This window comes from Podarcis bocagei, assembly GCF_964188305.1.
Source record: "Podarcis bocagei genome assembly, chromosome: 11".
In the NCBI taxonomy this organism is placed as follows: domain Eukaryota; kingdom Metazoa; phylum Chordata; class Lepidosauria; order Squamata; family Lacertidae; genus Podarcis; species Podarcis bocagei.
In genome coordinates this window covers 45,063,511-45,077,612 of record NC_138136.1, presented here as the reverse complement: position 1 = coordinate 45,077,612, position 14,102 = coordinate 45,063,511, and the positions used below count along the sequence as shown (strand labels likewise).

General features: G+C 42.2%; 1 protein-coding gene across 1 annotated transcript in view; it reads right to left on the bottom strand.

Moving 5' to 3' along the window:
* Window positions 1-14,102, bottom strand: part of HCN1 (hyperpolarization activated cyclic nucleotide gated potassium channel 1) — a 183,769-nt gene that overhangs the window by 32,324 nt on the left and 137,343 nt on the right. Inside the window, exon 5 of the mRNA XM_081212754.1 lies at window positions 3,740-3,886. Coding sequence (XP_081068880.1) covers window positions 3,740-3,886 — 147 coding nt within the window. The remainder of the gene's footprint in view (window positions 1-3,739; window positions 3,887-14,102) is intronic.

Sequence of the window (14,102 nt, the reverse complement as noted above, 5' to 3'; positions counted from 1 at the left end):
GGACAATTCCACCAATAACTTAATGGATTATACTGTAGTGTTGTGTACTATGCAATAACTATCTTATTATCCGTAGGAACAGTGGCACACATGGTTCCCTGCACAGCTTTGAAGTTTCTTCTTCATCCCCACGAAACAAACTAATGGAACCAATTATAGCCTGGGTAATAGTCAGGCACAAAAATCTTTCATCATATTCAAAGTGTCAAGACTTTCTGTTCTTATTTTTTTAACAGGAACTTGGAGCTGCTTTAAGGAACTGCAAAGAACACTTCTGCGGCCGATGCCATCCCACTGCATTACTTGTTATTATCTGCAAGAAGCAAGTAATGATGCCCACGAAACCCCTGTGAGCAAGGTCAGTTAGTAGAATGCTATTCTCCAGACAGTTTAACAATAAGGCACATCGCCGGAGAGAGTTCCTGGCATTTTTTATCCTAGCATTCATGAGTCTGGAAATCTTATCACTTGGCAATGGGGCACTAGTCTCTTATTGTCCCAGTGTTATTTTTTCATGTTCCTCGGAACACAGTTGCATCCTCCTCCTTGGCTTTCCCCCTTAATTAAAAACAACAACACACACAAACCTATGGGATTAGCTGTGCATGATGCTAAATGTGCCACTGCTAATCACATCTGGGTTTGGGTTTCTTTTTTAGAAGGGAGTGAGGAATCTCAGGACCAGCCATGGCCCTCAAGTAATCTCCCAAGACTTCACATCCTGCCTGGACTACATGCCCCGCGGGCTTCACTTCGCACCCATCTTGAATGTTTTTGCCTGGCTGGAATGAATCCTTTGAATGCCTCTTGGTGGCACAAAAGATGGAGATTGGTCTCTCTGTGTGTGTCACCTAATGTACAAAGGGAACATTCACATCTGCTCCCAACATCGCCAGCCCGGAAGGGAATATGTGAAATAAAAATCTGCTTTTATTTTATTTTATTTATTTTTGTCCACCAATCCTTTCATTAGCATTAGCATTTATTTAGCCGCAATTCTTGGTATGGCATTTTCAGTCAATGCTTGGCTCCGCACATCTGCTGGTACTGAGCCACTCGCAGTTCATTCAACTGCTTCCAACTTGTCAGCATGACCAAGCCAGTTGCTTCTGGGCTCAAATAATAACCTGGGTGTCTCAAACATCCTTTTTTTGTTTTGTTTTTCTCCAACATATTGTGCAGTTTTCCTCATTTTGGGATAGAAAACAGATTGTTTTTCATCCCCATCCTGTTAAACATCATTGATGGCATATGGAAATTTTAAATTTAGGGAGACATTTGTGCCAACATTTGTAGGTTGAATTGTTGTTGTGGCTGTTGTTGTTGTTGTTGTTGTTGTTACCCCACCCACCACCCTTCACCAGAAAATTTCAGGTCAGGTCACAGTGATGTAAAATACATTATTTAAACAGTTTTAAACAAACTATTCTAAAGTCAGTTCAAGTCCCAATGATTTCAAAGATAACTGAAGGCAACTGGTTTGGGGGGTCTACGCAAACTTTTTCATTTAAAAAACAACAACCTGATGAGGAAATCCAAACTCCTCTTCCTCCTCCTCCTCTGACACTCTCACTTCCAAGCCTGTAGCTTTTCTTCCTGCTTCTAGCTCACAACACAGAACTCTCAACTCAGGCCTTTGTCTCTCTAACTACCAGCTAGTCGAGGGAGAGGGACCCAGTCATTTGTCCTCTGGCACCAAACCGCTTCCTTTATTCCTTTAATGGCCCTTTACCTAGGCTATCACATCACCAGGAAGCTAGCCGTATTATTTTAGGACTTAGAAGAGGGGCCCAGGGACACAGCCTACCCACCCAAACTCATAACACAATAATACCACACTATCTTAAGAAGCTTTGGGGAGACCCCAGACTGATTGATAAGGAACAGCCCTGTGGAACAGCCTTGTTTGGTGGGAGCTGTTCTTTAAAGGGGGAGACTAGGCTGAGCAGAGCCTCTGTGTTGGCCAGGAACACCCTTCCCTCAGATGGCATGGGGCTTAGGGGGCCTAGGAGGTGGTTATCACACTCCTCATCTGCTATTTGTGAGAACTAGGGCTTAATCAGAGATCAGCTTCTCTGTGATCCTGTTCTTAAGTAATGTGATCAATGTCATGCCTGTTCATAACATGCTCCTACAGTTGGCTTTGTCAAGTTTCCACAAACATAATTAAAATCTCCCATCAGTGATAATTATGCATTATCATCAAATGATTGCTGTAGTCCTCAACCTGAGCACAGTCCTGCATTTAAAAGTTTTTATGCAGTGAAATTTTTTAGAACAACTGAAATCATAATGCAATTACAACAGGAACAGCAATGACCTACAGTAGTTAATGCTGCATAATCATTTCAGTTCTCTTGCTCATATTTTCAGAAGCTCACCTCTTGAGTAAAGCATTTACACGTGTTTTTGTTAGCTCACTCATATATTTTTTTCCTAGGGTCAACTTGAGGGGGGAAGTATGAATTGTTGCTCCTTGTGTGCAAGAGAAATACAATTTGTTATCCAGTACATGGAAAGTGTAGTTTGGAAAGGTTAAAAAATGTTGGCATTAAGCACTATCAGGCATGGAAATTTTAGCATTTGTCATTCCATATCAGAGCTTAACAATTAATGAGTGTGACATTTTGATAATGCTAATAGCAAATTCATGCTTATAAACAAAGAAGGAATTTATGCTGCAGTCACCATTAGTTGGATAAAATGCAAAAATATTGAGCTTGTCGAAGCTGCAAAGTGCATTACTTGCTGGATAAGTTGAGATGACCCAGTTCCACTTGGTTCTCAGTACTTTGTGACTTCAGAGTCTATTGACCAACCCTGCTAGTAAGGTGAGACTTTCTTTTAGAGAAGCTATGCTGATTCTTCTTCAACAAGGGCTGAGATTCCCCAACCTCTTTCATACATCACTTTTAGCCACCACAGCTGTGCTTAACTGTAGCTTAAAGGCAAATGAACAGGGAGGAAAGAATGGCCATTTTAGTTTTCTCCTGTTTCTGTTCCTGCAGCACTACTGGGAGCTAAGCCATGATTTGGCTTAACATTTTGTCCAGACTCAGGCTCATGGTTTGTCTCCACCAAACAAACCACAAGTAGTAGGCCAAGGAAAAAACAGCTTGTGGTTTGTCTGCAGAGAGATAAACCATAATGTGGATGTAATGCTGAGCCAAACCATGGCTTAGTTCCCAGTAGCGCAGCACAGAGGAAAAAGCAAAGAGCAAAGCAGTGAATAGATTTTTTTCTCCCTCTGCACTAACACACTGTATGTTCACTTTTAAACCACTGTTAAGCTTGTAAAGTGATTTGTGAACCTGGCCTATTTTTAAAAAAGAAATCTGGTCTTAATATTGTTTTCTTGGGTACTAGGGCGGAGTGGAGGAACTGGGATGATAAGTTTGCTGAATTTTCCCAGGTTCATGGTTTTTCAATCGTCTTCTTAAGAAGGGTGATTTTAGCAATACATTACATAATAACTGAAATGCCATAACTGAGTTGTTGAGAAGCAAAACAGAACAGTAAACCATATTTTAAATAAACATATCATCGCAATAACTTTTTAGTTTGCCTGTTGGGTCTAATTGGAGACAAACTAGCAAAGTTCTCCCGACCCAAGCCAAATTCAGAAAAACTTCAGGGGCTCTTTAAAGCCCACCTCAAATGAAGGGTGTACTTTTCATGCACCTGAATTGTTCTCAAGCTCAGAATGAGGGAGAAACCCTCGCAATGTTGACATCCTTACCTCCCTAAGTGGGTCGTTGAGTTCATTGAGAATGCTATCTTCATCGAAGATCTTTCCCTGGTAACGGTGTTCATAATAATCATGGATCTTCTGGCGCATATCGGCAGGTAGTTTATGAAACGACATGTACTGTTCCACTTGCTTGTACTGGAAAAAGAGGAAATGTAAAAAAAAAAAAAAGTATATTAATGCAATAGGCTTTTAAAATATAATGGGGGAAATCCATAATGAGTGAATTACTAACATCATAAAAGAAAAAAGGCAAATGTGTGGCTATTAGCAGAGGGAGTGAAAGGATAATAATAACTGTGGTTTCTCCCTTGCTTTGACACTGCACAAATTTTTGAGGGGATAATTCAGAAAAGACTTTTGTTAGCGCACTGTGTGGTCAAAAACTTCTTTCTATATACCTTGGCTTTTGAACTTTTCCCCATGTGGGAAAAAATGGCCTCTTGCATTGGACCCATGGCCATTTGAATATTTGCCATTGAATGCCAGAACTCTTCACATGAGTCATGTTCATGTTTTAGAGCAGCCACACAGTTCACATGGGATCCCAGTCACGACTGCTGGGCCTCACTAGAAGTCTAGAAATGACCTGGAACACATGTTGTCTTTTCCGCCAGCTGAAACCACTACAGGAGAACATTGGCAGTGATGGCTAATGTGTTCTTCAAGCAAACGTATCGTCTGTGAGACCTGTGGCTCAATGGGTCCATGTGCCTGGCTGTTAACCAGAAGGTTGGTGGTTCGAGGCCACCCAGGGACAGCTGCAGGTAGGACTCCTGCATTGAACAGGGTTGGGCTGGATAAGCCTTGGGGTTCCTTCCAACTCTGCAGCTCTATGTCAGTGATCATGGCTGAAGTGATACTTGAATTTGGGGTGCGCTGACTCATAAGAATATAGGAAGGAAGTCAGGTCAAGCACAGTATTGTCTCCATTGGCTGACAGCACTTTTTCTAGGATTTCAGATAGGGATCTTTCCCAACTGCAGATTGAATTTGGGACTCTTCCATGCCACCTATCAACTCTACTACTGAGCTGTGCCTTTCGGCACATACCGCATTAGCCACTGAGCTATACCAGATCTGTATAAAAAGGATAATTGCATTCTCATAAATGCATCGATTATAATAATGTATCATAATTATGTAATATAAAAGTATATATCTGGGATAAAATATGTTTAGAAATGTGTATATTGAGACAAGAATGTTGAAAATACATATTTAATCCTTTAAAAAATACATATTTAAATTTAATGTAGAAATAGGATTACATGGATTTGTGAATGAATTTATTTCTACGGAATGGAAAGAGACTGATCTATCCATTTTTACCTTCGCCCAGCGGTAGCTGGAATTAAATGCTGGTTGCAGGTGTAATGTTCGTCATTAAGTCTGTGAAGACTGAGGAGGATTATTTGGCTGTTGCATTCAGTTCCCAACCCCTGGCCTAACCGTCCCCCAACATCTGAGATTCCTAATGCCAATGCTGAAAACCACAGGAGGTATGGCATTTCAAGGAGCAATCCTGCTTTAGTCCAAACATTATAGATTTTAGAGAATCAGGGGAAGATCACAAGCAGATCATGTACAGTACTCACTAAAATGATTACTAAAAAATTGCTAACCTCACAGAAGGATGCTGTAGAAATGAAAAGGCTAAAACATATACGTATATTAAAATCGGCATTTTCTGCTGCCTGAAAAATGCAAGCTGTAAACAGCAAACACAGTAGAGCTGTTTGCTGACTCATCCATAATAAGATTTATTTTCAAAAGGGATTAAACCGAAAGGTCATTATGAGGAAGGTCACTGTTTAGTCCTCAGCACCAGATGTTATAAAAGCAGTATATTTGCTGTCAGGACATTGTGGCTGATATTGCACTAATTACCGGGGGTGGGTAGCTGGCTGCTTTTGATTTGTACATATGAGCCATGTTTTGTGGTAAAGGGTTGGTTTTTTTTTTGTGTGTGTGTGTAGCTAATTCAGGAAGATGAACCTAGTCCTTTTGCAAAACACATGAGACCTACTACCAAGGTTATATAAGAGAAGGTGAAATAACCAAAGGGGTAAGATTTTCATCTACGAGCCCTTCTGTCAAATACCTTTAGCTGAATGCTTTTACACTACAGAAGTACAAAAATTTCCTGTATGAATCAGTTGAGTATGTCCATATGTCCCTAAAAGCTCTTCATCTATGCAAACAGAGAATGTCCGGAAATATTCTCCTTGAAAAGTTCTTAGCAGTGGCAGCTAGGAAAGGACTGGGTCCTACAACAGCCTAACCCCTAGATCCTTCTGAGATGATCTTCAGCTGGAAAAACCTGCCCCAGAGACTTATCTTTTTATAAACTGCTTTGAGGTTTTTGGGGTTTTTTTTGTTTTTTACAATCAAGCATTGTATAGATTTTTATGAAATAAATAAAATAAATTCTCAAATCCACCCAAAACCGAGTCCAAGGCAGAGAACTTGGTGCAGTCTGTCAGAGTAAGAATGGATTGTCAGCAGTGAACACCAGACTGGTTTAATATCCCTGAGACATCAGCTCACCTTACTCCTAGGTTTCCAACTGAGGAGTCAGAATCAGACCCCAGAACAGGAGGGGCACAAGTTTCCCCATCCCTGCCTTATAATCTTAGGGAGTTGGGGCTCCAGGTTTAAAGGCTCTTTTGGACACTGCATAGCAAGAGCAATGCTGGGTCAGACCAAAGGCTAAACCTGTTCCCACAGTGTCCAACTAGATTCCTATGGGAAACTCACAACTGCCATTCAGAGACATGCCACCTCTGATGCTGGAGCCAGTACGTTGGCATCATAACTAGTAGCTGTCAATAGTCTTGTCCTTCATGAACATGCCTAAAATACTTTTGAAGCTACCCAAGTTGGTGGCCATCACTATAACCTCTGACAACGAATTCCAGCTTAACTGTGCAGAGTTTAGCGGTGGCCTTCACACCAAGAACGCCACTCTTATTCACAGAGCCCTTGCAAGGAGCTACCCCAGGTACTTCAGACCTTGCCACTGGTTGTTGCGCACGTTACCCTATCCATTTAACAACCCAGCTAATTTTAGTCAAAATCATCTTGCTGCTGTAACCCAGCTACTCACGTCCGGCTCCTTCTACCTATTCCTTCTTGCTTCTGTTTAAGTGTCCATATTGGCGTGCACATGTCTTTTATATCTCAGTATCAATACCCAGGTAGAAAAGGTCAAGCAAAATGCCACCCCGAAGTTTATAGTTCGGTTATACCTGCTTAAAGTAACAATTAATTGATAATTCAACACACATGAACACTTCAAACACATGGTATGTTGAAGAAAATTATTCAATTAGTCTACTGAGCAAGTGAACCACAGCATGAGAACATATAGGACAGGACCAGGAAAAGCCTGTATCTGTTGGTAGAGGTAATGTCTGGTCTAATCACCATGACATTCAAGCTTTGACCACAGAATTAGTGTTTATAACTTTTCTTTTCCTGCTTGGTTCCCCAGAATTTGACCTTTACAAGGCAATGTACGCCTTTTTCAGCTGCACTGGTAGCATTCTAGTACATGACAGTCCAATTAATTGCTTCTGCTTAAGCCATGCCTTTTGTACTCTTATCCACATTTCTGCCTCTTGGCAGATTACTGACCTAAGAGATTTGAATTAATACACTTTAACAAGTTCCAATCCTAGCTTTGACCCATTTCCTTTCCTTATCCTTTGCATGAGTCGGATAGCCAGTCCCCTGTGCATTGATCTGTGATCTTCTGTCACCTGTTCAAATCCTCCTTTGTTGCTTGTTTCTTTGACTGCGCTCTGCTTTGCAATTGAATAGCCTTCGACCCACATTCTTAGGTGAAAGGTAAATAATAAAGGTAACAAAGCTTGGAACTAAGCGATTCGACTTGCTGGAGCCAGGTCTCAAAAGACATTTGTAGGTATTATACCTCATTTACTATTTTGTTGGCCAACCTAAAAATCTTTTGATCAGCCTCAGACACTAAGAGTGATTAACCTGAGATTTAATGACACCAGTTTTAGCTATCTGTTTAAAGTCTTTTGTTTAAATTGCTAGGAAAACTAAGGACACTATCTAGCTAACTTGTTCCATCGGTGCAACAATTTCCACTTGATCAATGGAACCCACCCCTACCTTGCAGTCCTCCCTAAATCTGTTCTGGGGTGAGAGGAGGGGGGTGGAAGTTCCATTGTGAGTGTGTACACACACACACACACACACACACACACACACACACACACACTTTTTACCATTCTCTTAACCAAACTATCTGTTGTTCAGAAGTGCTACATATGACCGTAATCTCCCAATAAGCTTCTATTGTTTTTGATGATTTAAAAAAACCAATTGGTTATGCCCCCTCCCCAATCTGCTGAAGACTAGGCATGAAGGGAGTTGGACTCCAACAACATATGGAAAGCCACAGGTTTGCCACTTCTACTTTAAATGGATCACTATGTTCACAAAGACAAATCAACAACAAAGAGGCTGCACAATCACATCAATAAGTCCAGGTCACATCCTGCCAATATGACCAGAATGTATTGATGGCTAATGACTGTAGTTGCTTCCCTGGTTCATGATGATGGTGCTTTCATTACTTAATACCAAGGTATGTTAACAGCAGGATTTAGGAGGAGTTTTCCAGCCTTCAGTCAATGGGTTTTTGCAGAACACTTTTTAAAGATCAGAACTCTACTTTTTTCCTGCTCTTGGAAGATACAGGATAAAAATGTGAATGCATTCTTGGGTGTATATGCCCTTCATATGCAGCTGTATCTCACTGGATAATTTGTGCTTTAACAAGTCTAGTGTTCACAGAATTTACAACCCATATTCTGTTCACTGGGGAGAGTACTTAGGACTTTAACCAGCTCCCAGTGAGAGCTCAGTATATAGCCTTCAATTGGCTAACAAGTCAGATATTTTAATGCCCAATTAATATCCCTATTGTTCTGTTTAAGAGGTGAACACTGACCCCAGGTATCAGTTAGGTGGGGAATGGAAATAATATCCTGCACTGAAAGTAGGACATGTCACACAGGATTAGCATCAGATGTGAGGCCAGGTGCTGTTGTTGCTGAGCAAATGCTCTAGTATATGTCTCACAAAGTCAGATTATAGGGGATACTAGGCCGTCTCAGGAGATAAGGTGCCCAGGTGGCAATGGGTTGGGCCCTAACATTAGGGAAGTAGCTTCGCTTGTTTTCCTTTTGTGGGAGTTGCCTATTTGGGAGAAATGGACACAAATAGGCAATTTAATCCACATTAGACCCCGGTGAAGAGGAAATTGGGAAAGTAGCGAGTTGTGAGAAAAAGAGAGAAAGAGACTTTGAGTAAGTCCCCTACCAAGCTAAGTCTCTTTCTCTCTTTTTCTCACAACTCGCTTCTTTCCCAATTTCCTCTTCTTCACCAGGATGCTCAAGCTATCACCAGCCTTGTGGCCAGGAGCTAGCCAGCAATACAATGTAATGTTCACTGCTAATGTAATGAACAGCATTTGAAACCCAGTACGTTGATCCTGATTACTGAATGACACAAACCCTCATTTGCTTACCTGGTAAGGATCAAATTCATATGATGTTTGGTAAAACAACAACAACAACCCCAAAAGCCTTAATTGCTAGGTTTATTTGATGTTATATATGTTCAGTTTTTCTCCCAATTCAGGAATAAGGAGATCTGTACAGAGCTGGGCCTAAGTGGGATGCTTTGATTTTATGTGTTGGCTACACGCTCTGTGGGTTAAACCACAGAGCCTAGGACTTGCCGATCAGAAGGTTGGTGGTTCAAATCCCTGTGACGGGGTGAGCTCCCGTTGCTCGGTCCCTGCTCCTGCCAACCTAGCCGTTTGAAAGCACATAGTAGATAAATAGGTAGTAGATAAATAGGATAAATAGTGCAAGTAGATAAATAGGTACCGCTGCGGCGGGAAGGTAAACGGCATTTCCGTGCGCTGCTCTGGTTCGCCAGAAGCGACTTAGTCATGCTGGCCACATGACCCGGAAGCTGTACGCCGGCTCCCTCTGCCAATAAAGCGAGATGAGCGTCGCAACCCCAGAGTCAGTCACGACTGGACCTAATGGTCAGGGGTCCCTTTACCTTTACCTTACACATAATTTGCAGGTGTTCCTTCTTGAAGAGAAGTGAATGTTCAACTGTGGCTCCAAAGTTGTTTCATGGCGGGTGTATCGGAATAGAACCTACAACACCTATTTGCCTGGTTATGGGTTAGAAGACTGTACGGGATCCTGTTGGGTCTGTCTAGTCCAAAATCCTGTTCCCACAGTGGTCCACCAGATACCTATAAAATCCTGCAAGCAAGACAACAGCACTCTTCCATTTGTGATTCCCAGCAACTGGTGCTCAAAGGCCTATACCTAGCTATAATGAATAACAGCAATTGATAGTCTTATTTTTCAAAAAATTTCCCAATCCTCTTTCAAGGGTACCCAAAAAGAGGCCAAACCCTGAATTTCAGCTTTGTTGACTGGCCCCAGGAAGGCCATTATGGAAGGTGGGAAAGCTGATAAGGATGATATCTGAAGACACTGCCCCGCTTCCATGGAATTTCAGCATGAGGTGGGGGTTTTTATTACTTCAAAGTAAATTAAGTTATGAGCATTGTCTTCTATATTAAAAAAATAAAATAAAGCAAACCACTGACTCCATGGGAACAGACCGAGAACATGAATCTTCTTCAAAAAATTCACTCAAACTTAATTAATTTCTCAATCATTGTAACTGAAATGAACAATAGTAAGACATTGTATAAACTGGTTATTGAGATGAAATGTTTAATTACTGAGCAGAAGTTAAATGGTATTATAAAAATTCTTGGAAGGTAATTAGTAAGGGGTCCTGGATGAGGGAATGAGCAGGCAGACATGGCAAACAGAAGACTGCTCACAGTGCTAAAAATAATAACTGCATTTCTCTGTTGAGAAAAAAAAGGCAGTGAGGCCATCAAACCACCTTTGACAAACAGTTACAATTATTATTAGCTTGATAGCTCTAAGTATGTGCATAGCCTTCCTGGCAGAAAATAAACCAAGTAAGATGAACCCTTTTGCTGAGGGAAGGGATGGGAAGTAAAGGGGGTTTTTTTGGGGGGGGAGTACTTGGAGCGCATGGTAAAGGTTCACATATAATGCTAAACCATGCCTAACTATAATGTCGACCATAGTTAATAAACCACAGCTAAAACAGAGACACTTGGCAGACAATCACTTAAACCTTAGCTTTCATCACAGAATAGTTAATAGTACCAATGAGAGCAGCCGAGCCCTGAGAGCAGTTTAATTCTTTTGCCACTCTTCACTCGCATCTCTGTAGCTTTTGGGCAGTGACAGTCCTTCACCATGGTTAAGGAGTAGGTCAGGATTTGCACATAATGCTAAACTATAGTTCACATTAACTAAGCTTTATAAACCAGCTATAAACCTTGGTCGACAAGTGGTTTTTGGCCATAGTTATTATATAAGCCATAGTAAAGCTGCTGTGATGGGTTCGCGCATACTGCTAAGCCATAGTTTAGTGTTATGTGAGAACCATGCCTTTCTGTGATAGCCTGTTAGCCTGATATGTCAGTGCATCAGATGACATGAAGTCATCTAGTGGGGTGGGGAAAAACATACCTCATTTCACATTCAGTCAGTCATGAACAAGCTGTTAATCAAACCAAGTAGAAGGTATTTTGGTTATACTTGACAAATATCCCACAATTTAAAGAAAATGACCCCTCCTGTGCTAAACATAGGGCCAGCATATGTCCAGAATTTCCTGGACATATCTGGGATTCATCCGCTGAAAATACTGCCCAGGTGGAATTTTCAGAAATTGGTTAAAATGTACAGGAAAATCTAGGTGTATGGCAGCTCTTATTGGAAGTTTTGATTTTTGTGTGAAATTTCTAAAAACATTCTTTTAAAATAGCTCAAAAACTATTTTTTTGGGGGGGAGGAGCTTTTGCTGTTATTACTACTAATAAACACCAAGGTAAATAAATATAAGCAACCTTCTTATTTTTCTTTACTGTTCAACAGATGGTACAATTAAGAATCCCAAGGCACAAGCTAAATAACTGTATCTAAATAGCACTGAAAGAGAACACCCATTAGACCCAGATGACTAAAAAAAAACTTTTAAAATCATACTGAGGTTTTTTGACATTGATCATGCATCAGCCACACCATGAAATGGTTTTGATTACTCACATTATTTCACCCAGAGTGACATGTACTATAATTTCAGCTATTTCTTAGGCTGAATCAGTAAAATCGTTTTATATGAAGAAATGATTGGAGGACTGCTATCGGCCAAATGGTATAGTTATGCCATTTAACTGTGACTCTCTATGTTCTTTAAATGCGGAGTTATACAAAGCAATGGCCTGGGATCCAGACTCACTTACAGTACAATCCTAACAATGTTTGAGGTCCAATCCCCAAAATCTCCAGGTAGGGCTGGGAATTTTTCCTGTCTGAAAACCAGAAGACCACTGCCATTTTGTGTAGAGAACACTGGGCTACATGGACCACTGGAAAGATTCAGTATGAAGTAGCTTCCTGTGTTTCTAAGCTTTGTCCTCTAGCATTGTTGGGCAATGTATCAATACAACATCTAAATTGGTTTGAAGTCCACATCGTGGTAATGGTTTCACAATATCCAACATGACAATATATCATGAATCATGATGTGTGTGTGTGCAGGGCTGGATTTAGGTTTGATGAGGCCCTAAGCTACTACAGGTAATGGGGCCCTTTATATGTCCAGCTGTCCTTTGTCAACAACAAATTGTCACTTTTTTGCATTGAATATATGCTATATGGTAATTTATGGATCTAATAGGTACGGTATCTAAAGCCATTTGCACATGTTGCCATGCAGAATGTAGGAAGAAGAAGAAGAAGAGTTTGGATTTGATATCCCGCTTTATCACTACCCAAAGGAGTCTCAAAGTGGCTCACATTTTCCTTTCCCTTCCTCCCCCACAACAAACACTCTGTGAGGTGAGTGGGGCTGAGAGACTTCAGAGAAGTGTGACTGGCCCAAGGTCACCCAGCAGCTGAATGTGGAGGAGCGGAGACACGAACCCAGTCCCCCAGATTACGAATCTACCGCTGTTAACCACTACACAACACTGGCACCCTATATATAATAATAATAATAATAATAATTTATTATTTATACCCCGCCCATCTGGCTGGGCCTCCCCAGCCACTCTGGGCGGCTTCCATAAAAACCAAAAATACAGTAAAATGTCATACGTTAAAAACTTCCCTGAACAGGGCTGCCTTAAGATGTCTCCTGAATGTCAGGTAGTTGTTTATCGCTTTGACATCTGCTGGAAGGGCGTTCCACAGGGCGGGCGCCACTACCGAGAAGGCCCTCTGCCTGGTTCCCTGTAGCTTTGCTTCTCGCAGTGAGGGAACCGCCAGAAGGCCCTCGGCGCTGGACCTCAGCGTCCGGGCAGACTGATGGGGGTGGAGACGCTCCTTCAGGTATACTGGACCGAGGCCGTTTAGGGCTTTAAAGGTCAGCACCAACACTTTGAATTGTGCTCGGAAACGTACTGGGAGCCAATGCAGGTCTTTCAAGACCGGTGTTATATGGTCTCGGCGGCCGCTCCCAGTCACCAGTCTAGCTGCCGCATTCTGGATTAGTTGTAGTTTCCGCGTCACCTTCAAAGGTAGCCCCACGTAGAGCGCATTGCAGTAGTCCAAGCGGGAGATAACCAGAGCATGCACCACTCTGGCGAGACAGTCCGCAGGCAGATAGGGTCTCAGCCTACGTACCAGATGGAGCTGGTAAACAGCTGCCCTGGACACAGATTTGACCTGTGCCTCCATGGACAGCTGTGAGTCCAAAATGACTCCCAGGCTGCGCACCTGGTCCTTCAGGGGCACAATTACCCCATTCAGGACCAGGGAATCCTCCACACCTGCCCGCCTTCTGTCCCCCAAAAACAGTACTTCTGTCTTGTCAGGATTCAACCTCAATCTGTTAGCCGCCATCCATCCTCCAACCGCCTCCAGACACTCACACAGGACCTTCACCGCCTTCACTGGTTCTGATTTAAAAGAGAGGTAGAGCTGGGTGTCATCCGCATACTGATGAACACCCAGCCCAAACCTCCTGATGATCTCTCCCAGCGGCTTCATATAGATGTTAAAAAGCATGGGGGAGAGGACAGAACCCTGAGGCACCCCACAAGTGAGGGCCCAAGGGTCTGAACACTCATCCCCCACCACCACTTTCTGAACACGGCCCAGGAGGAAGGAGCGGAACCACTGTATAACAGTGCCCCCAGCTCCCAGCCCCTCAAGACGGTCCAGAAGGATGC